Here is a 24,996-nt window from a genome sequence, read left to right on the forward strand (position 1 = left end):
AAGTCTTTCTTGGAAGACCAGAGAGCCTTCTAAAAGGATCTGTGTATCTAACCTGGATTTTCTAGGCAGACTGGGAGGAGGGGAGATGGAAACTCCAGACAGAGGTAATGTGTGCAAAGGCAAAAAAGGCAAAATTGGGCCAGATGACATGAACACTAGGCTCAGAGACAGAAGATCTCAGTTAAATTTCTGGATCCTCATTTATAATTGTTTCCACTCTGTCAGTTACCTCTTACTACAATAATACCATTGAACAAACCACACAACATCAGTGGCATACAACAGAAAACATTTATATGGCTCTCAAATTTACGAGGTCCAGCAGACTGGGTCTAGGTTCACTTATATATTCAGGGGCCAGCTTTCTGTTGTCTGATCTGGGGTTGCTTCAATACTTGGTGAGGTTACTTGGCTCTCTTCAGCCTATCTCCTCCTCCAGCAGGTTAATCCAGGTATGTCCTTCTCAAAGTGATAACAGAGAGGTACCAACATTTCCCCCAAGACTGTGCTTAGGTCATTTTTGCTTACATTCCAGTGACTAAAGTCAATCATCTGGCCAGAATTAGAGTCAAAGAGGGAGGGTACTCAGAGTGATATGGCAAAGGGAAGAATTGGAGCCATGAATGCAATTAATAGACTGTACACACTTAATGTCTCTGGAGTTTGGTTTTCTATTCAATAAATGGAGAACACAACAGTTCCTCCCTCTTGACATCCCAAGGTTTGGGAGAGGATATATATAGAAGGTGTCATTGAAGTTCTTTATCTGAGAATAAATAGAGAAATAACAAAGAAAGTTACTATGGAAATGAAAGAGATTGGTGTCTCTCTATGGTTTACACACCAGCTAACTACATATTTAAACTTAACTTTTATTTCATGTTCCTTAAACAAAACAATCATCTCAAACAAGGCTAGTGCATTTTCTAGGCTGTAATCAAAAAAGGACTTCAGAATATCAAAGTCAGCCCTTTCGAGCTCAAGGTAAACACAAGAATATTCATGATAACAACTAAAATATCAGCAACGGCTACTTCTAGAGGAGGCAATAGAATCAGGGAGGAAAAAGAGATACTATAATGGTTTATGCCATGAAACTTCTGTTTGCATCTTACGGTGAGAATAGATTCATGTGTTAATTATAACATTAAATAAATGAGTATGTTTTGGAAATTTTTTTATAAAGTAACACTGGTTAAGTTTTTCCATAATTACGATTTCAATAGTTTAAACATTAATCCAGATATTCAGGGTTGTTTCTGTTCACTTTTCATTCTTAAGTATCTGTGTATTCACTGAACATTATTTTAATTTGCATGATTTATATATTCTCAAGAGTCCAGGAAACTAGGTTCTTCTCTCAACTTTGCCATAGTCAAGTCTTTGGTCTCGGGTTATTCATTTAACCTTGGTCAACTCTAGTTTCTTCTTCTGCAAATTAAGGGTTATTAATTAAATGGTTCTAACATCACCTTAAGGTCTAACATGCTATAATTCTGGCAAGAAATGGTTCATTTGCAAATGAACCTGCCTATCTGACTATTACCAGTCAGAATATGAACCCAAAAAAGTTTTAAAAAGAGGAAGGAAGTATTAATTCAGGGTTTAGTAAGTAAACAAGATTTTTTAAATCAATATTTTTAGTTAAAAATAGTTCATTATTTTTTATATATATTGATATAACTGATGATGATTTTAAAACAAATAGCTTCCACTTATAATTACTTTTTTAAACTGATGAAATACATTTAACCTGTTTTAGAACATATGCTTTTTAAATTCGATAGAGATGAACATCATGAATTTTGCAGGTTCTGAGTCAGCTTTTGTTTTTTTCTTCTCTACACTAGGGGCATATTCATTCATCAAACACTAAGCGTTTACTTCTACCATCGAATCACTAGAGACAGGTCATGGATCTATTCTAGTTTGCACCAAGTCAGTTTCTGCATATGAGCTATTAATTCATTTCATTCTCCTAATTCGTTTGTTGTGAAGATGACTCGAGACTGGGGTGAGAACTCACATTCAGGTTAAGTGCCAGGGGCAGCCGACACGTTCCGTATGTTCAATGTGGGTATGACATAGCTCCACTTAGTGGTTTATAATTGTGGCTAAATTGCTTAATCTTGCTGATTCTCATTTTTCTCAACTGCAAACTTTATGAATCATTGCATGCTTTTTTTTTTTTTTAACTGCTACATGAAAATTTTCTCAAATTTGCAAAAGAAGGAGAACAAAAATGCGTTTTTAACTCCGCTGACTGCTGCCCTCTGATGCTTAGCTCACAAAGCAAAATGCTACTCTGGTTGTGCTGCTCTTGGAATTCATTTAACGGGAGCAAATGTGCTGAACAGAAAAGAAAGATAAGCAAACACCAGCTCAGTCATAAACTGGGAGATGGTCTCACGTGGAAAAACTGGGAGCGATGGTACAGGCAGGATGCCCTGGTGGGAGGAGAGGCATCTTCTCTTGGGTACATGGATGCAGAATAGATGCTTGAATCTTTGAGAACCCTGCCACCATCAGGGCTCAGTCACTGATTTCCCTGAGCTCCAGAGCAAAGACAGACTGCCTATTCGGCCATGGCAAATAAAATTATTGGATACAGCCCAAGTCACCCTCAAAGGGCTAGCCTGAGAGAAAAATAAAACAGAAGGAAAAGATTTCTCTTCTTACTGTTATTCAGTAGCTTGTCTTTCTGTTTGATGTTTTGCTTTAGCATCTCCTCCAAGAAGCCGGTTTCCAGGGACCTTTGCTGCGGAATTACTGACCTTTGGGCTAAACCTCCTATGGTACTTCTGCACCCAATCCCCACCCTGAATGAAGACCAAATTGGACATGCTCTAATAGTTAATTCTTCTGAGTTATAAAATTAAATAAAAGCTGACATTAAAACAAGTTCCTGTGCCACAAGGGTTTGGGTAGAGTTGTGCCAAAAAGCTTACATCACTAGACTGGAGATAAATTTATAGCTGTTTTCGTTCATTTGCATTTAATCAGCCCCGAATTGCTGACTCTAGGTTTAGCAAGGACCTCACTGCCCGTTCAGTCTGCAGGGTACAGTACTGCTGGTGATGGGCAATGACTCAAGTGAGAGGTTTGAGTTCCACAGTCCACAGGTCATTTTTCACCTTGAAGTTTGGCTGGATAGCTGGTTAATTATAGAAACAAAAAGCCAGGGTTATTCTGATGCCGTGGGCTTAAAGCAATCCTCCCCTTTTCCGTAAAAGGTGTTGGTTCTGACCTCAGCTGACTTGGTTTGCCCCCAGTTCTGCCACTTACAGTGGAATCACATCTTTGGAGGAATTATGGTTCTAAACAATTGCATTATGATCATAATTACCTTTGAAACTCCCAGTTAGATAGTATCTTACATGTAGTTTGGTTCTAGAGTCAGCTGATAAGTATGTATAACAATGGACTCCAAAAGCATGGGTTGAAGAGCCCGGGGAAAGTTATTTCACGTCACTGAACTTCATTTTTCACCAATGACTGGGGTTATTAACAGAACCTACCTCATAGGGGTATAGGAGGGCTGGAATGAGATGATGAATGTGGAGGGCCCATATATATAATCAGCACAATAAATGACAACTGTGGGTATTAAGAGATTGTTAAAAGCTAATTAAACTTCTGTAATCAGCTCTTGGGTTCATGTACAATGGCTGAACTCTTTCAGTTAACCATTTTGCAGATAATGGGTCACAGCAGTTAAGGGGATAGACAGTAAAACCATAGTGGTTGAGAGCAAAACCAGTAGAGCTACACAGACTTCCCAGTTCTGTCATTTATGGGCTCCCCCTTAGACAAGTTAGCTGCTCTGTGCATCAGGATTCTCATCTATAAAATGGATAAAATGAGAGAATCAGTCTCGTAGGACTGTTGTAAGGATTTAGAAAGTTGATATGTCTAAAGCATTTAAACAGTGCATGGCAGGTGGTGAGCTCCATCATCGTCATCACCGCCAGCACCGTTGTGATTATGATTATTCTGTGCTGCTTCATTTGGAAAGACCTGTAATGTGGGTAGCATTCCTAGTGAAATAATTCATCTGACCCAGAAGGGAGAAGTCGATTTTGCTCCATAAGATCACTGAACAGAAAATGGGATTAAAAGGGGGTTTTGAAGGGGTGTCTGGGTGGCTCAGTCAGTTAAGCCTAACCCTTCAGCCCAGGTCATGATCTCAGGGTCCTGGGATCAAGCCCCTCTGCTCAGCAGAGAGTCTGCTTCTCCCTCTCTCTCTCAAACAAATAAATAAAATCTTTAAAAAAAAAAAAGGGGGGGGGGGGGGGGGGGGGCAGAGTGGATTTTGAATAAGACAGTTGGAAGGGTCTCAGTGAACTGAGTAGGAGAGGCGGTTCCAGATGACTAGAATAAGACATTGAGACCAGGGCCAGAGCAGAAGCCAAAGAGACTTCCATGAGAGAAAGGAAATAGGAAATAAAGATATAGGTAGAGCATTTGTAGTAGAAGAGCTACAAATTCCCCTGTAGAAATCCTGTAATTTTAAAGGCTAGATACTATAAAAACCATGATAATAGGGAAAAACAAAATAACCACAAAAACCCATAATAGGCTTTCCCCTTGTATGTATACATGACACAGAAATACACCGTGGACTTCCAGAAGCCTAGTAAAGAGTACTATGCAGTGCCATTCCATGCATGTTGCTGAACAAATTTAATTGTTTAAAGAAGGAAATAAAGACCAGAAACTGCCTGGGGCACCTGGCTGGCTCAGTTGGTGGAGGATGTGTCTTGATCTCAGGGTTGTGAGTTCGAGCCCCCGTGTTGGGTGCAGAGATTGCTTAAAAATAAAATCTTAAAAAAAAAAAAAACTGGAATTTATGATCTTACAGTTTTATAAACAAATGGGCAAATGTTGTTGAACATAGCATACTAAAAAGAAGAAATAATTATTTTTATAAGCCATACTCATTTGAGGAGGGGATTATTCATTCAACAGGATTATATTTGAGCCTGATGTTAGGACTTTTTAAGCTCACCTTTGCCTTATTTGTGGGACCTGGACCAAGGCCCTTCTTCACTCTTCTCATTATAGATCTAAATCTCTATACAGTATCAAACAGGAAGTACTGCAGGGGAATGTTTAGATGTAAAGACTCTGGAGTCCGACTAAGTTCAGAACCCTCTTCTGTGCTTATTGGCTGAATGATCTTGGACAGTTTATTTCAACGCAAGTCTTAGTTTCTTGTGTGAAAGTTGGAGAGGATGGCAAATCCCTCATAAGGTTGTTTTGAGGCTTTAAATATATAATCCGAGTTAAGGTTTTAGCACAATGCCTGACATGCAAAGAGTGCTTTAATAAATGGAAGCTACCTGTACTATTAGCGATAAAAATAAATAAATGGACTAAATGATCTGTAGCATGTCCTCCAGCCTAGACTCTATATTTTTATAGCCTCCCCGACTTTGGCATCTCTTTTCAAGTTCACTAGGCCCCACCAGTAGCTTCCGTGGAGTGGGGAGAGGAGAGCATTAAGATAGCCAGTGTGGCAGCACAGCCTTGAAGATGTGGGAATACTGGTAAGAGGGGAAGGAGCAGGGTTCAGTCCTCCCACAGACACCCCAAGACTGCGAGATACTGAGCACAAGCATTTGCCCCCCCAAGGGATACAGGATGAATGTGCTTGTTTTCGGGAGCTTAGCCAATCCATCTAGCTTGTTTTTTTACCTTTTATGAATAGAACACAGAAACATCAGACTGCTTGTGCCTTGTGAATGGAATAATATGCATGAATGAGTTTTGTAAACAGCACAGTTCAAGTGTTGCTGTTTTTGCTGCTCTTGCTGTAACTGTGATAAATACCTTGTTCAAAACCCCGACAGGTATAAGCACTCTGTCTTATTTCTTTAGGCTGGCACTTGTTTGCCTTAAATTGACCATTAGTCTTGAGGAATGCCTATCATATCTATGGTTTTTTGAGAGAAAGAGGAATCTTTTCCTGAAGGCAGTATAAACTAGAGATTAATGGTACAAGTTCTCCGGATTCAGTTCCTGGGTCTGCCATTTTCCGGTTGTATGGCCTTGGGCAAGTTGCTAAACCGCTCTAAGCTTCAGTTCCCCCGGCTTTAAAATGGGGATAATGATTATACGTACCCAAAAAGGATGCTGTAAGGAGTAAATGAAGTGATGAATGTAAGACCTTGGCATGGTGCCTGGAATGAAGGAAACATCCCATAAGGGTTAGCTATTATCATTATTAAGATAATAAGAGAAATTCCATAGGAATCATAAATAACTCCAGCTTTGATGAGATGACAGATACACAAAGGCTGCATCTGAAGGATGAGGAATGGGGGAAAGTGACAAAGAAGAGAACAAAACAAAGGGGAAAACAGCTAGAATGAGTGGATGTGTCCCTGGCCAGTTCTCGTAACTTCAGGTCTGTGGACACTACTCTGGTAGCACCTGCCCTTGGATTTAAAATTTAATTCCAAATTAGTCCAAGCATCATACTAATGCTTCAATTTGAAATTTTGTGACCAGGGTTTTTCCATTACTGATCTAGAAACAAAGGACTGTAGTAGTCGGGACCTTCTTTTGGAATATGGATACTCCATGCAGTAGATGTGAGTTAGGCCGTCATTCTAGAGCTGAAATCTGTGCAGTGCCATGAAGCCTGCTGGGATTTATCAGACCTACTTCTGTCCATTCACCTGCAGAGGTGGCATCCCATAAGTGGTGGATGGGCTTTTGAAATAGTCAAATTTCAAATATGGGAATCAATGAAATTGTTAAGGTCAAGATTGTCTATACCATGGGCTGGCAGACGTTTTCTCTGTGGGCCAGATAGAAATATTTTAGGCTTTGTGAAACCATATAGTTTCTTTCACACCTACTCAGCTCTACTGTTATAGGACAAGAGCGGCCACGCCATGGACGAGAGGTAAATCAATGGCCATGGCTGTGTTCCAATAAACCTTGATTTACAAAAGCAAGTGACCAGCCGGAATTGGCCCATGTGACCTAGTTTGCTAATAACCTCTAGTCTATACAAGGGTTTTGAGGTAATGACTCAAGTTGTCAGAAGCACCCGGGCTAAAGGTCATATAAATTAAACATGATGTCAGAGAATGTTGTTGATAGAGATTAGCTGACCTAACATAGAGGTCTTCAGAATAAAAATGAAAAGAGGAAGTAAAATGCTTGACTATAAATGGAGAGCCTAGCTTTTGTAGAAGAAAATAGAAGTAACGCACACACACAGAGAGAAGAATTACAACATAAAATGTACTCAGTAATTCACATTAGAGAAAGACTGAGCAGGGCTCAGGAACATTGTTTCCAGTCTCGTTTTTCTCTATTCCAGTCTTCAGGGTGTGAGTACTTACTCAGTGAACACACATCCCTGTTTGCTGGGAGCATCTTAGTGTGCCTGTTGCCTCTGTAATAATCAGTAGTGACCCCTTTTGGAGAAGTGTCCTCATTTGCAATATAAATTATATGACCGCAACTCTAAGAACCAAAAAGGTTTTGAAATTGTAGCACAGACAGGTGTGCTTATTTAAAGTTAAAACTTGGACAATAACACGTCTGTAAAGGCAGAATGTAGTGCTGGATAGGGTGAGGGCTTCAAGTCTTACAGAGTCAGAGTCAAAGCCTCATTTAGCACTTTCTGCTGATCTTACAGAATGTGCTGAAGCTCCCTGAATCTTAACCCTTCATATATAATCATAAGAGTTGTAATCCCACTCAATGTATAACATGTAGTAAATATACAAAAATATTCAGTTATTTCATTATTATTATATATTTAAATGGATGGATTGATTAGGTGGGACATAGAGTCATCTTTCCTTTACAGAAGATAGGCTTTAAGAATAGTGACTTCCTTTTCTCTGAAGACATTCAATCAAAGATTTAACAGGCACTTAATACTGATGTTATAAATAAGCCTTGCTACTCAAAGTCTGGTCCACGAACCGAGTGTCAGGATCACCTGGCAGCTTGTCAGAAATGCACACTTTCAGGCTCCAACCTAGACCTAATGAATCAGAATCTACATTTTAAACGCCAGGTGGTATGTTTAGCTTTGCCATAAAGGATTCAGAAATCAGTGGATGATTATAGTAGATGATTTTTGAAGCCCTTCTGAACTCCTAGACCACTCCATATTATCGAATACAGATGTTTTAAGTGGATAAAATAATGGCATGGGGAGATCTGTGGTCTCAATAACTAGTATATCCCATTCCAGAGCAGGTTAAGAATGGCCATGTCCACCGAATTCCAAAGAACATTAAACATTCCATTCCATTTATTAAAGTACAATCTCAGATAAATACAAATGTGGACCAACATTGGGCGCCTGGGTGGCTCAGTGGGTTAAGCCGCTGCCTTCAGCTCAGGTCATGATCTCAGGGTCCTGGGATCGAGTCCCGCATCGGGTTCTCTGCTCAACAGGGTGCCTGCTTCCCTCTCTCTCTCTCTGCCTGCCTCTCTGTCTACTTGTGATCTCTGTCAAATAAACAAATAAAATCTTTAAAAAAAAAAAAAAGAAGAAAAGTAAAGAAAATACCCAACATTTAGACTGTTTTTTAATCTAAAGCATTATATCTCCTAAAGCATTATATCTCCTTGAACATAGCCCCTTGATCATTCCTTGGGTCCGTTTTGTTTTGAGCCACTTCTCTGCTTTCTGCGGAATGCATGTCTGATTATTCTCCATGCAGGTGCTCTAGGTAGAGTATTCCATTAATACTGAACAGCTCACATACAAATATATAGTTCAACCTTAGCTATCTCCCCAAGGCCTAAAGAGGTTGAAACAAATGTAAACAGAACTAGAAAATCTGGAGAAACACTTAGCTGAAACGTTAAAGGAATTTTTCTCTCCCTGGGACTTCCTGGTGATGGTTATAAAAGCAGCGCAACTGCTTTAGTCCCTTGTAAACTTTTATCCACCCTCCTTGATGCAAGTTTTCTGACATCCCTGGCTGTTTGAGTTACACACCACGTGGACACACAGGATGGAACTTTGCTGGTCCATTGGGTCATGTCAGTTGCTTCGTAGATCCCTTTTCTATTTCCATTATTCAGTGACTGCCTGAGTAGCCCATTATTTTTTTCCATTAGAATCTCAGACGCAGAAATAAAAAGGAATATATTGCTTCAAAAGAATTAAGATAAAGGGAAAAAACTAATTTTTAAAGGGAAAGAAAGACAACAGGAAATGTGACAAAAGTATCAAGTTTGTAACGTGTCTAACCTAAGAGAATTTTATGTTAATAGTGATGACTTACTATGCCAATGTCTATTGGGCATCAGCTGTATGCCAAGCACTGTATTTGTTCCATGATGATGATGATAGTAATAGTAGCTGACATTTGCTGATGACTTATGAGCACTCAAATGAGGTAGGCATGTGTCCTGCCATCATGGAACTTACAAGCTAACAGCAAAAGCAAACATTGCACCAATAATTCCAAGTTTTGTCAATACTATGGCAGAGTATAATGGAAGAGTGTGTCAGGTGGCCTAATCTAGTCTAAGGGGCAGTGAAGGCTTCTCTGGGGAAGCAATATACAAAGGAAAGGTATGGTTGAGGAAAAAGAGCATTCTAGGCAGAGTGAAGACTGTGGGCAAGAGCTCTGATCAATCAAGCAAAAAGTTTATGCTGGAAGAACAGAGAGAACGGCTAAAGCTTAGAGGACCAGGAGGAGAATGGGGAGATGGGGCTGGAGAGGAAAAAGCAGAGCAAGGTCATGTTGAATCTTGGAGTTCCCATGAGAAGACCACTTTTATTCCAAGGCCAGTGGGGGAGCCACTGACAGGGGTTAAGCAACTGACAGGTGATCAGCTTTGGGCTCCAAGAAGATAACTCTGACTGGACTGGAGGGGAAGAGAGGTAGTATGCAGAGGGCAGAAATGGTGGTGGCTTGGACCAAAGAGGTTGGCAGTGTTTGTAAAACATCTTCAAGGTAGAGTGGGGTCCCTGTCAGGCTAATAAAATACTACTCCCATTGGAGCCTGGTTATTTGTGTTAGTTGTTTGTTGTTGTTGTTGTTGTTTTTAAGATTTTATTTATCTATTATTTGAGAGAGAGAGTGCATGAGAGGAGAAGGGCCATCAGGAGAAGCAGACTCTGTGTCAAGCAGGGAGCCCGATGTGGAACTCGATGCCAGAACTCCGGGATCATGATCTGAGCCTAAGGCAGTTACTTAACCAAGTGAGCCACCCAGGTGCCCATATTTGTGTTAGTTTTGAAGAAACTTTCCCTTTTCAGAACCTCAAAACTCTTCCTTTATATGGGAGCCCATAAGCAAAAGGCAACTGAAAGGCATGGAAAAGAAGAAAAAGGGCTAGTACTCCACTGGAATGTGAGCCTGAATCTGCTGGTTCACTGATCCTGCGACATAGGAAGAAATGAAGTACTAATGCACTCAGCAGAGAAAAGAGGGTCAGGGTTTGCCTAGACATAGTTTGTAGCTTGTAAAAGTATTGTACAGAATAATGTGAGAAAATGGACTTTTTTTCCCCAAGATTTATTTATTTGAGAGAGAGAGAGAACACGGACAGGGGGAGGGAGAGGCAGAGAGGATCCTCAAGCAAGCTCCCTGATGAGCCTGATGAGAGGCTCAATCCCAGGACCCTGAGATCATAACCTGAGCTGAAATCAAAAGCCAGCCACTCAACCAACTGAGCCAGCCAGGTGCCTTAAGAAAATGGACTTCTAAAGGGCATTCTTTTCATACATAAGACAAAAGTCTTTTAATTACTGGCCTAAGATCCCTTTACCCTAAAAGGAGGGTTCATTTAGAAAGCTGGAGCTCTAATTGTTAGCCCCTTTTGTACTAAGTGGGATGACAAAGTTCTCACTTCCCTCTGGGTTCAAAGAGTGGTTATTGTCAAGCATTTTAATTGAACAACTACATGATAAAAGGCATTGGACTACAGTGGCTCATCACACACTGCTTCCAGTCCAGTGAAAAAGCTGAAAGTCTAGACATTAAGCTATTACACAATTAAATTTAAGAAGTGCAGGGGTATCTGGGTGGCTCAGTCAGTTAAGTGCATCTGACTCTTGATTTCGGCTCACGTCATGATCCAGGGTCATGAGACTGAGCCCTGCATTGGGCTCCATGCTAGACGTAGAACCTGCTTGAGATTCTCTTTCTCCCCCTGTCCGTCTGACCCTCCCACCCAAATCATGCAGGTGCTCTCCCTCTCTCTCTTAGAAAAATGCAGCTGTGATAGGTTCTGGCAAAGAAAATGTGTGTACTGGGAGGGCTCATGGAAGGAGGGTGCCACACAGACAGCAAGTTAGGGAAGGGCTGAATGAACTGAGAGAAGGCAGATGGGGAGGAGAGACAGTAAGACAAGTGGTAGAGTGAGTTAATTTGGCAAACACTTATAGCACACCTGTCAGGTGCCAAGTGTCCTATAGGTCTCTGTGATACTCAAATAAATAAAACTCAGTCTCCTTGCTGTGGAAAAGAACATGGGCTGAGTCTTGCTAACTGCTGATTGTGAGAATTTGATTGTCGCTTTAACTATCCAAACCTCAGCATCTTAATCTGTAGAACACAAAAATGTCTACCTTGCAGGATTACTGTAAGAATTAAAAATATTTAAGGCCCTTAGCTCACTGCCAGACACAAAAGTAGCAAGTTTTGTAATGGTCACACCGAGAGTGAGTATGACATAGTATCAGAAGCAATGTTCACAGTGTTGGAAAACACTCTTTTCCATCAGACTGCGTGGGTTCAAATCCCAGGTCCACCATTTACTAGCTCTCTGATTTTGGGGCAAATGACAAACTTTCTGATCTTCAGTTTTCTTCATCTATAAAGGGAAGATAATAGAAATACCTCCTAAGTTTCTTGGGAGGATCAAAGGAAGTAATGCTTAAGTGTGAAATATGGTTAAATAAGTAGCTAGACTATGTATTAGGTTCATGCAAGGTGCTGTACCAGCACAGATAGATAGAAAGTAAGTTGTTTCGGTTTTTGTTCTAGATAGGAGGGTGAAGTGAAATAAGACCATGTCTTGATATTGGCCTTAAAAATGAGTAGGTGATGGGCAGACAGAATGCTGTTAGATTTGCCTTACTTAAGCCACACTTAAGCCACAATTCACTAACATGAGAATACAAGTGGGCCGAAGGCTAAAAGAGAATATTTTAAAAGACGAGTGAATTTATTCTAATAGGCATCTTCTCTCCAGTTCCTGCCATCAGCTGCAAGGCAGACTGATGTGGTTGATAATCAGGCAGACCTGGGTTCTAATTCAGTTCCTACTACTTCTGTGTCATCTTATGCCAGTTACTTTACCTCTCTGAGCTTCAGTCCACTAATCTTTAAAAAGGAAGTAATAACAGTGCCTTCTTCATGAAGTTGTTACAAGGAATAAACAAGGTAATGCACGTAAAGAACAAAATACCATGTCTGGCACATAATAAAGATTTGGTAAATGTTAGCTATTGTTATTATTGTTGATACCTCAGAACATTTTTGCTGGCACAGAACATTAGAATTTGTTCAGTGTATGGCACAATTGCATTAAACACAAGAGTATTACCTAATCACCTACTCAACAGTGGGATCTCCAAAATAGATAAAAAAAAAACAAGCAGATGGTGAGTTCCCGCGTGGCAGTGATTGCAGGAACTTGCCTTTGTGGCCCCAGTAACTTTGAAAGTTGTGCAAAGTAGGCCTTCAGTAAATATTGAATAAGTTAGTGAGGGATTTGCTTTGCTGATCATAAAATAAACTTTTTCTACTTATAAACATGAGGCATGTTTCCATAAATCTGTAAATAAATAAGTACACTTGTCATTTCACCACCAGTGGGACAATCACTGTTAATATCTCAATACATTTTCTTCGAAGGCGTGTGTGTATGTGTGTGTGTGTGTGTGTGTGAGAGAGAGAGAGAGAGAGAGAGAAATATCTGTGTTGGGGGTCATAACATTTAAAGTAACTATATAGATAATTTAATTTGATCATAACATACAAAAGCTTTTTCTCCCATTTGTCATATGAGCATTTTACCTTGTTTCATTAAATATGCTTCAAAACACGATTTAGACATTGTATAATATTCTATAAGGTTGTGCCATGAAATGTATTAATTATTGTTTATTTTATTTTTTAATTTTTTATTTTTTATAAACATATATTTTTATCCCCAGGGGTACAGGTCTGTGAATCGCCAGGTTTACACACTTCACAGCACTCACCAAAGCACATACCCTCCCCAATGTCCATAACCCCACCCCCCTAATTATTGTTAATTTTATTAACAAAATTTTATTTTATATTTTTAGCATAAGCATGTTATATTTTTACCATATTGTTATAATTTTAGCATGTGACAAAGCTAATTCATCTTAAATATAAGTTGCCATATGCAGCAAGTTCTTTACCTTTCAGGGTTATAAACAAACCCTTCACCTTTCAGGGTTAATAATAAAATTATTAAAACATGAAACTGTACTATTTTTCTCATAGAAGAAAATTACAAACATAGTTAGGTAAAACGCTGCCTACAATTTCAGGAGCTTTATAAACTTCACAAAGCCCCTCCATGGATTCCTGTTCCAGGACTTTAGGTCAGAAGCAATGACATCAAATATGTCAACATGAAGCAGAACAAAAAAGTGCAAGAAATCTAATGTGACAGTTGTGGAAGAGTATCCTCTCTGAAATACTCCCGACTATAGGGTATTCTACTCTCTTTATAACATGGCCCAATCCCAGTTCATTCTTATATTGGAAATAATCCTAAATCTAGATGCTACATTAACACTTCTGTACAGCTTTCACAACAGTAATTTTGCATGTGCTGTATATTTATCGTTCTTGGTGACAGAAAGCCTCTGCAGAGCTCCTGTGCTACTTCTCACTGCAAGGTCCCACACCCTGCAGAACTGTAGTAGTGGGTCTACCCCAGATACCCTTCTCCTCTGTGTCTCCTAACTGCCTTATTACATCCCATTCCATTTGAGCAAAGGTATAGCATGACTCAGCACTGGAAAATACAGTTAGATTTATCTAAAGAAAAGAGATCATTTCATAATTATACCAAAAGTAAATTTAACAAATTTAAAATGTAGTACAAAATGGAGAGTCCCCAAAAAAAAGATATATTCACTACTTTAGGTAAGGTATAGTTCAGTCTCAGGACACAGAGTTTTAACTTATTCTTTGTGTAGTTCCAACCAAGGAGAAGCACAACCTTTAATTTATTATCTTTATACTTTCTCCAGTATGCAATTTATGATAATGAGGCTGGTTCTGCATGCCAATTTATACAGTGTCTAAAGAAGTCTGATAAGTTCTCAGCGTAAAGCAGAAACCTGTTTTATGTTTTCTGTTTGTTGTTTCCATACATTTGCTTCTGAAGATGAAACAATTACTTCTGTGAAAACTGGGGTATGAAAGGGCATGTCCACGTCTGCACATTTCTGTGTAGGTGTTTATGACATGTGTGTTTGAAAAATTCTAAATCACTATTCAATTCCAAAGAGTGATGGAAGAGGAAATTTTTGAAAACAATCCTAAGAATAATTTATATTAAAGACATTTCTTTCTCCCTCATAGCTGCATCATCCCTCTCAAGGCTTCCGCTTTGGAACTGTCCGGGAAAGCAGTGCTGAAGATTATGTGAGGCAAAGCTTCCCAGAGATGCATGAGTATATGAGAAGGTACAATGTACCAGCCACCCCTGACGGAGTGGAGTATCTGAAGTGAGTGTCAACCTCAAGTCTAGAAAGTTCTCAATGAAAGAGAAGTCTTAGCTACTGATATATATGTAGTATCTGTTGGGTTTTTTTTTTTTTTTTTAATGATAGCTAAATATACCCACTGTGTATTCAGTAATACCTCACACTGTGTGAGATGGAGAAAGCATTACGGAATAGTGTGCATTTAATTATGTGGCCTAGATTACCAGTTACCTGCATCATCCCCAGTTGGCAGTAGCTTTGCTCGAAGTGCCAGTGGGGTCATTAGTGTAGCAGATGGTGGGGGAAGTAAATGTGGGCCTGACATCACTTCAGAAAACAACAGTGCTGAAATGATCAAACCCTCAGGGAATGTGGCCAGAGGATAAAGTGTCCCAAAGCAGCCCTTGCCTTCACAGTGAAGCTCTAAGCCCATGGACCGTCTCCTCTTGCCACAAGGAAATGGAATTTATCTTGGAGATTTCCTGTAGAAAGGAAATAAGATAAAAGGCAATGATTCCCATGCCTGCATCCTTCCCATCAGAATTTATGAGAAGCAATCAAGAGCAATCACATCGCCATGGCAGATTATCAGAGCCTGTAATTCAGCGAAGCTCAATGCAAAGGAGGGCAGTGCAGTTACCGATCTGCTCCTCTGGTCTGCCTGGGAGAAGGGAATGAATAGCTCCTGATAAGTTCCACGGTGTAAGCGTGAGCAGTCCTCTCCCTTGTGCCTGATAGTCTCAGGACAGTGACATACATTCAAGCCTCCACTCCCTAAAATCATGCAGCCTCAGGAAACAGGTTTACCTATGGTCAACCACAGTAATCTTCCCAGTGGACAGAGGACTTGCCACCTCAAATTCTCTTAGGGAAGAAGGAAAACAAACGAATAATTGCATGAGACATAAGAGCTAATGTGTTTCTGAAGAGCTCGATAGGACCCTATAGAGTCTAGAGAGGAAGGCTTGTGCTCTCAGATTTGCCAAGTTGTGTAGGATGAAATGCTACTTTTGCATTATGAAATGACTCTTTTGGTTTTGCAAGAACATTAGAATATTCGACTCCCTCTCTAACACAGAGTTGAGTGCTCCTTTGCTTGCCAGCTCCTCTTCTCTCTGCTCCTGGCAGGCAAATTCATGACTAAGAGAGAGAAGATGTCAGGGTCATGGCAGTGGCTCCCCACTAGACAGTAATCGCTGACAAACTGGGCTCTTCTGGCCATGTGAAAAGAGTGAGATGTGCCAGTCCTGTGACAGTCCCCAGTTCCACTCAGGGTACTCATTTATTCTGGAGGCTACACCTGAGAAGGCCCTGAGTTGTCCCCACTCTAGCTTGGAGAAATGAAATCATTAGAGAAGCAGGCACCAGTGAAGAAGCTGAGACCTTAAAGAAGCAACTTGTCCATAGTAATTTAGTCAGCAAGTAGCAGAGTTGGGACTAGAACCAGGTCCCTAGAATCCAATTGCTGCTGCAGCCCACTCTAGGAACCATAAGAGAAAAGAGGTCCTTGATGTTCAAAGAATAGTCCATGTTCCAGCAGCATCCCTGATCCTGTTAGCCTTGGGAGTTTGTGAAAAATGCTGACTGCCAGCCCCACCCCCACTCCCCACCCCCACACCCCGCCGAAACTGCATATTAACAAGTTCCCCAGGTGATTTGCTGGTGGAGGTGACATTGGAATATAGGCAGATACATAAGTCACTTCCAGTGCTCTTAGCCACCACTCCCAAGAAACGACAGTCCTCATACTAACCCCCTGGCATCCCAGAGCCCTGGCCTGCAGAACACACTTCCAGAGTCCTCTGTGAGTATATGTTATTGTGGTATATATATTATTTTGTGGCATATGTATAATTAAATGAATTCTCAAAAAGGCAGAGCATGATTCTGTAATGGGAGAAACAATTGGGGGCCCTGCCAAGTGTAAGGATGATTCAGCCAGTCATTTTACCTGGATCACACACAACCACTTGCTCACCAGTGACTCGGGACCCCAGGGGAGTCTGTGAGCTAATTACTTCTTGCCTTCCTGTGCAGTAGAGACCTGTCATAACTAACGTCACTTTGCAGTCCAGAATCAGGAGTGATTATTTAAGGATACCACTGAGACCAGACCTCAGTAATTACTGCTTAGAAAAACTGAACCCCAATATTTTTTCTATTACTATTGCTACCTCATATATTTGCAGAGTACTGGTAAATGGTGACTAGTTGCTATGTAGCTCCCAAGGCACATTTTGTTATTGTGACAGTAAAACTTTTATTGGAGAAACATCTTTCAGCTTGATTTTTATTTTATTGCCAAGATTCCATTAAGGTTCCTCATCATCAGCTCCTAGGAGACAGTTCACATCCCCAACCCTTTCTGAAGCTTCCCACAGCTGTGGAACTGGGAGATGTGTTTTATTTTGGTTAGAGTTAAACACAGGTCTCATTATGACTTCAATCCAATGCTCCTGGAAAAGGGAATACATTTTCAATAGGCTGGAAGAGTAGAAAGAGGAAGCAATGGTCAATGGCATCAAGAAAAGGGAAGTTGACCTATTTACTCTGTGTCCGTGTATGGCCCAGACAAAGCCATCCATGCCAATATGTACTTCCTTCCCACTGATGAATCTTAGAGGTGTCTAAGGGTGTCTTTTTTTTTTTTTTTTTTTTCAGATTTTCGATGGGCCCTAGCCTTGCTCTGTTCGGAGTTTAACACCACTCCACTCTATTGAATTCCAGTAGACTCATTTTTGGCTCTCAGAGGGGAAAGATTGAGTCTAGATGGAATAGAGAAGAGTTTTTCTCTTTGCCAAGATGTTTGGACAGCCCTGAGGGCCTTTCTTAAATGGCTGTATGTCCTACCCCCTTCCAAAAAGGATTTGAGGTGGCTGAAAACAAGAATCATTGCATACACCCTAAACAGTTCCTTTTAAGATTCCCCCTTCCTTGCCTCCTTTGTAATTGAGAATCCAGCCAGTGCTGAGACATACCTTCCTCCCGACCATTCCTGTGCCTACATTTAAAAAATGGGGAGAACACATGAAGGACGCACAAGGCGCCTGTTGGCACCTTGAGCCCAGTTCACATCTGATTCTCTGATACAAACCAGGAACACCTACCTTAAATGATTCCTGCCTGAATCGCCCCCTAGGTTGGGAGTGAAACATGAATCTCTGGAGATATATTAATAAAGCAGACCACTAAGATCTATTACCTATAGATCACTTCACCCTCCAGTTAATGAATGCTGGCCCATGGACTTTAAAGAGATCTTTTATCTCCCTTTTCCCCAGGACTGCTAGATATAGATAGATTTGTATTTCCTTAGTATGTATTCCTAAATATGAATTGATTCCTGATCTCTGGAGAACATGATAGTGATCACGACAGAAAGAAATAAAAATTTCCATACATTGATTAATGAAACCACCTGACCCACAACACTGTCTAGCTATGTAACCTGGATCAGGTTACTTTGACTCTCTGAGCCTCAGTTACCTCATCTGCTAAAATGGGGTAATACCACCGACCCCCCAGCCATGGTGAGTGATCCTGTGTGTGGAGAACAGTCAGTTTGTGCCTCGCACAAACGAGTCTCTCAGTTTATATAAGAGAATTGAACCTTCCCATTCAATTCAGTCACTCTGGCTTTATTGTTGAATTTAGAAGTAAGAAAAGGAACGGGTAGATAAATCATTGGAAAGATGTCATGCTCTCTTAGAAGAGTATCTGTTTCCCCGGGTCTGTTCTCCACGGGTCAGTGAGACGTCAACTAGGCTGAGTCAGCAGCTACCTGGCTTGGGCCGCCCTTTCTTTCCAGATTTCTGTCCCCTAAACAAAAGCCAGTTGTCAACCTTTTCTGTCTACTAATGAATCATTTTTCTCTTTTCCTCTCTTGGTCTTAAATATAGGAATGATCCAGAGAAACTAGACGCCTTCATCATGGACAAGGCCCTCCTGGATTATGAAGTATCAATAGATGCTGACTGCCAACTTCTAACCGTGGGGAAGCCATTTGCTATAGAAGGTCTGAGACAGTCACTCTCAGTTCGCTCTGACTCAGGATATGCTCACTTTGCCAACCTAGCAAGTCACAAATGCCAGAGTCAGAGGCAAAAAGCTATTCATCTTCCCTTGTTTTTATTTTCAGCTCATAAGCACTTAGCTCTTAAGTTGCTGAAGCTAGGAATTTATTTTTCACCTACTCCATAAAAATTAATTTATCCAATTGTTCAAACAACAACAACAATTGTTGTTACCCAGATGATGTTGCTTCAGATATCTGAGAATGGGGGCATAGTGTAACAAATGGGGAGTCCAATTTTGCTTTTATCTGGATTTTCTAATTCCTGTAATGAATCTGATGCAAAAACTAGAATGATCACATTCTACAACTGGAAGGACCTCAGTGTTGATCTAATCCAATCTACTCCTGTTGTCCACAAGAAAGCCCAGGGACATTACATCAGTTTTTCATAATCACACAATTAAATGATAATACTGGAATTAGAATCCAAATCTCATGGTTCCTAAATAAATGTTTTGTTTTGCTTTTTTTCCACGAGGTGGGAAAACAATAGAAAAAGAACTTTTTTTCTATACCTAAGTAACCTTTAAGAGTCCTAAACAAAACCTTTTTTGGGACCTCAGGTTTGCCTTTCTCCCCCACTGGCAGCACATTTTTGCTCCCAACTTGATCAACCAATCCATCAAACTTCAGGGGCAAAGAAGGATTGCTTTGTCAGTTGCTCCTTTCATTCTGGACAACTGTTGATATATGGAACTGATCGTTTGAACCAGCAAATTTCACATCTACCAATTCCCAGCTTCCCTTCTCTGACAGTACATGCTGGATCTCAAGACAGCCATGCTTACTTGTCAAAAAACACTTTGACTTCAGACAATCCTGTGAGGGTACCCAAGTCCTATTTGCAGAAAACTCTGCTTTTCTGTATGTTAACTAGCGTATCAAAACTATTCTGATTCCATTTTCCCAGCCACAGTTGATCTCTGTCTCTCCTAAACATATCACCAAATTTTCTACTTTGGTCTTTGTTTTTGTGATGAATGAGAGTGTAAGAGCTGATGTTGTTTCTCTGAGCCTTCTCCTAAGAGAAATCAATCTTTTCTCCAGGCAAAGTGACCTCCACCTGAACCAGGGATAGAACTCAGGAACAGAGAGATTTAATGGTAGTTGTCTTCTATTAAAACTACAATTTGAGATAGAAAAGTCTAAAAAGAAAAAAGTCAAGAAAAACCAAAAGAACATTTATTATATAACCCCATTTTGGTGTAACAATGGAAAAATCCCTTTTTTTTTTCTTTTTTTTTTGTGGCATCTGGGGATATGCAAAGGATGTTACATTTCTTTTCTGTCCTAGATATACTGGGTAATTGAGGTCCCTCTTGCCTTTAGCAACTACTAACAATGAATCATTTGCAGCGGGCATAAGAATGAGGGACTCCATTCTCCACCTTTGTCTTCAGGGGGCAAACCTAGCTTGTCAAAAGACAGTGGTGAGATGGCTTGTTTGCCTCTGCTAGACCCCAGTGCCAGATGCCACACAATTAACTCCCCACTGGTTCCCTGTTTACATTTCCGTCTGTGCTGCTGAGCCTTAGCTCTTAAAGTTCCCATCTTCTCCACACACCACATTGTTTTCAAAGGGGATGAGCACAAAATGGCGCATGAAAGAGCTCTCTCTGCAAGAGAACAGAAAAACCACAGATCTGAATAGAAAGCATTCCCCTCATTGTTGGTTATTCTTAAAAAAAAAAAAAAACACTGCTGGTTTATTCTGGGTGAGGTGAAAATCAGAAAATTTAATTCAGTACTGTCCCTGCCACCAAGTTCACAGCCTAAAAACAGAACTTGGTGACACACAAAGGGAGGATACTTAAATTTGTTACAATGTGATAGAGATACTAGTAAAAGTCTTGATCCCTGCTTTCTTTTTTTTTTTTAAGGATTTTTTAAATTTATTTGACAGTGAGAGAGCATGAGCATGTGCAGGGGGAGGGGCCAACGGAGAGGGAGGAGCAGACTCCCTGCTGAGCAAGGAGCCCTGATGTAGGGATATGTGGGGCTTGATCACCGGACCCTGGGGTCATGAACTGAGCCAAAAGCAGACGCTTAATGACTGAGCCACCAAGGCACCCCTTGAGCTCTGCTTTTAAAAAAAAAAAGTTAATCTCATAAATTTTTAGGGAATATTTCTCTTGAAGACATTTTTAAAAATATTATATGCTTTGACAACATTTATGTTTCTTGAACTTACAAAAATGCAGACTTATTAATTAATTCAACTTTAAAGGCATAAAAATGTGATGAAAGCAATTTATGAACAAGTCTTACCCTTTTAGCTTACAGGAATGTTTTATATATGTATCTGTGTCTGCTGCATAACAGTTATATAATAGGTGATGTATAACCTTAGGTAACTCAGAAGGTTAAATTTGAAATAAGTATCTAATTCAACGACTGTTGCAGTTCATCAAGGGACCCTGATATCTGTATATACTTTCCCAGGTGCTCACATGGCTTTGTGAACTTAGGAGGGAAGAGTGGTCCATTGACTGACTGCTTCATGTTGAATGTTCATTCACTTTATATAGTACTGATATCACACCAGCTCCTGGTACCAACTGCCCTCCCCTCCCCACTCCACCAGTCTGCATTTATTTAGGCTTAAAAGATAAAGGTGAGGCCAGTGTGAGCCGGTGGCTCCACTTTGAGTTTAAAACCTTTTCATGAGGACTCAGCACAGCAAACCGAAACTCTTTAGAATTCGTCATATTAAATACCATACACCCAGGGACACAAAGACGTATAGTGTGCTCTGGAAAAAAAAGAAAGTGTTGAGATAAATGAATACATGTCCCAAATTTATGCATTGGAGTTAGCTGACAATAAAGGTCAAGTAGGAAGAAAGAGTAATGGAACTGCACAGTAATGATTTGTGACCTTTCTGCCGAAGACCTTTGCCTGTTTTTTGAGTTTATTCTTTTACTTTCTTAACACTAAGTATTTAATACAGTGTTTTGGAGCACTGGCTCTGGAGTCTGAGTGCTTGGGTGAGAATAGAGTTGCTGTTAACTCATTGTACCCCACGGAGCAAGTCATTTCCTTTGTTCTTCAGGCCCCTCATCTGCATAATGGGTCTGTGAATACCACAGCTAGCATGGAGTTGTGAAGGTCAAGTGAAATAATCCATGTGAAGCATGGACAAGCATGGAGTGCCCAGCAAATTATTATTATTCAGTATATCGAATTAATAGACTGAGAGTGATTCTCCAGAAAATTATCCCAGGAGAGATAACCCTCACACATCTCAGCTTCTTCCACATACTTCTTTCTCCACTCTCATGTGCTGGGGGTAAGGGAAACTCATAATTAAAGTCTACTTTACAGCTGGGGCTATTATAATATGTTCTCAACCATTGCCCCAGAGTAGCTAAATGTGGTATTCCAAGGACAGACAGCAAAAATGAATTAATCTCTCTTTCCTGAAGCCTTTTTAACCCTATCTAAGATCTCATTTTCAAAATATCTATTACCAACTACATTTCAGGAAGATTCTTCTAGTCTATGAATTTCTAACTATACATTTGCTAGCCAAAATATATTTCCCCCACTCTTAGCTGAGTAAAGCTGATTTATCCATGGGGAAAAGATCAGGATTCTGTTCTGAAAATTGTTCTCTTGGGCTATTAAGCTGTATCCAATTTCCAGGGTGCCTGATGCCTTCATCTTTAGGGTTGAAGGATTCCATTTTGCTTCATCCATCAACCACAAAATAGTCAACCTCGTCTTTATTGCAAAGCCACGTTTCTAATGATAATGAAAGCAACTCAGGCTGCTAGGTTGAGTCAGCAATTTAAAAATAAGAATTCTTTGACCAATGAACACAATCAAATTTGAAAAGCAACTGATAAAGAGAAGGACAGAAATGAAACCTTCAAGGTTTTACTATTTTAGGTTTCTGAATAAAATGGATTTTTATGTCTTTTAACAAATACCTCTCCTAGTCACCAGATAACTTTTTTCCTGTGAGAAATGTCTCCCCTTGTTCTATATTCCTAGTGTGTTTTACTTAGCTCATAATTATTATTGATGCTAATAATCATCTAAATGTCAATAATATATGTATTAAAATAGAAAATTTAGAAGGACAGTCATCTATTTTTAGCAGTCAATTGGAAATTAACCTTGACGTGATGGAGTAGAGTGATTTAATATTTATTATTTCCTATGTAGCAATTTTTTATAAATGTCCCTGTAACTTCAACATAGCTTTTTCCCTAAGGCATTTTTAGTACTTTTGTTGTAGTGCCAAAATTCTATTCTTAGAATATATAGATTTATCATAAGTATTAATTTCAGCTTTTTAAACTTTACACCACGTATTTCTGTCTCATCTACCCCAAAATGCCACTATCAAGAATCAGTCTACGATGCCTCTTCTCATCCTCCCATCAGGTAGAAAGTTCTCATTCCTGTGAAATCCGTAGAGTTTTATCTATCCTCCTCATTGTGTCCAGTTTTCATATTTGACCTTTATTGAATTTATGCATCATCTATCTTGTTTTCCAGAAACGTCCTGTAACTTCCTCCCATGTTGTGTAGTTATTTATGTCTGGCCCATTGCCCTCATGCCCCCGTAGCTTCATAAGGATAGAGCTGCGTCCGAGTTAACTTGGAAACCTCTGTAGCCCTTGGCAGGGTATCTGGCACAGAATAAACATTCAACACATGTTTGTGGAATTAATGAATAGATGAATAGGTATGGAATAAGCGCATATCAGATGAAAACATTCCTGCCATTATTACACTAAGCTGGACCGGAATTGTTGGCTTTGAGGTGATTTTTAGAAGAAACAATATAGTCAGGGGGTGTCCTTGCTAGTTAATATCCTCATCTTGTATATAATCATGGACCAGGTAGGGCTATATTTACAGTATATTTCTACAACTTAAGGAAAAGTTTATAAACAAAATATGCCCATGAATAATATATATTTTGTCTGCTGGAAACAAACCTTCAGTTTAGATGATTGTGGTTTTTTCCTGCATTGCCCGGTTTGGGGAGATTATATCAATATGATTGTAGTGATAGAGCTTGTGTTGAAGAGGAGGAGATAGGCCAAGTATTCCTTTAGCTTGGTCGCATGTTATGCTGGACACCTTGGGAAGAACATTGGCCTTAGACTCAAACAGAGCTACTTTCAGATGCTAGCTTTGCCAATTACAAGCTGTGTAACCTTGGGCAGTTTACTTATTCCTAAAGTATTACATATTATGCATAAGTTCTTATAGCAGTTAGACCCATGTGGTATATTATCTGGTACACAGTAGAACTCAGTACATTCTAGTTATTAAATTCCAGCATGATTTAACTCAACTATAGACCACAGTATAGTATACAGTCTTAGTCTAGTGCATGGTCTACAAGATGGGGTAAGGTACATATAAAGTTTATTATAGTGTATAGTATATAGTAATCTCTTAATACATATCAGAAATGGTTGAAAATTATTGCCCCGGGGGAAGAAATATGGTAATATTCAGCAAACCTGGTATAACTGTGCTGACAATCAACCCACTTCCACCAGACAGTTCCAAGTTCTCCCACTCTGTGTTATATATGCCCCAGTTCTCTCTCGTGGCATTTATCTTACTTGTAACGAAATAATCATTACATGGTGCACTAATAATAATGGCAGGGACTGCCTCTGCCTTGCTGATTACTAAATCCTGATCAGTTAACACAGTGCCTAGTCACTCAGTAAGTAATTGTTGAATGAGTGAATAATGAATGCGTGAGTCAGTAAGTCATTGCGTATTATTATACACATGACTAGGGTTGTGCCTGACATGTAAATAAGTCCTGAAAGAATGAACTTGCAACTGAGTTGTAAATAGCATTCATTATAATAAAAGTTTCTAAAGAAAACTGGTTACTTCGTTATGGTTAGTTGCCCATTATAAAAAATGTTATTTAATGATAACATCAGCAGAACAGGCTGCCTATGTAAAGTCTTTCATTGTCGGTCTTGCTTTTCAAGCCAAAACTACTGGGCACAAAGTAGGCAGTCAAAATAGCCCTTTGGATGGAAAATTCTAATCATGCTCTTGACATTGTCATCACTTCCCTGACTGGCCATTGTTAGGGAACAAACAAAATTATCAGGGAAAAAACCATACAGCTCTTTAAAACTCAAAAACGTTTTCTGCCTTATTTATTTCTTCTCTTTTGTTGCTTATAAACACATCTCAAGTCTCATTTTTTTAAAAAAAGGATTTGTGTATACAC

The 24,996-nt window shown here is 39.8% G+C and overlaps 1 protein-coding gene across 1 annotated transcript in view; it reads left to right on the plus strand.

The window, feature by feature from the left end:
* GRIN3A (glutamate ionotropic receptor NMDA type subunit 3A) overlaps window positions 1-24,996 on the plus strand; it is a 164,033-nt gene that overhangs the window by 100,618 nt on the left and 38,419 nt on the right. Inside the window, exons 4-5 of the mRNA XM_059411168.1 lie at window positions 14,571-14,716; window positions 18,595-18,710. Of these exons, the coding sequence (XP_059267151.1) occupies window positions 14,571-14,716; window positions 18,595-18,710 (262 nt within the window). The remainder of the gene's footprint in view (window positions 1-14,570; window positions 14,717-18,594; window positions 18,711-24,996) is intronic.

This window comes from Mustela nigripes, chromosome 9, assembly GCF_022355385.1.
Source record: "Mustela nigripes isolate SB6536 chromosome 9, MUSNIG.SB6536, whole genome shotgun sequence".
Classification (NCBI taxonomy): Eukaryota; Metazoa; Chordata; class Mammalia; order Carnivora; family Mustelidae; genus Mustela; species Mustela nigripes.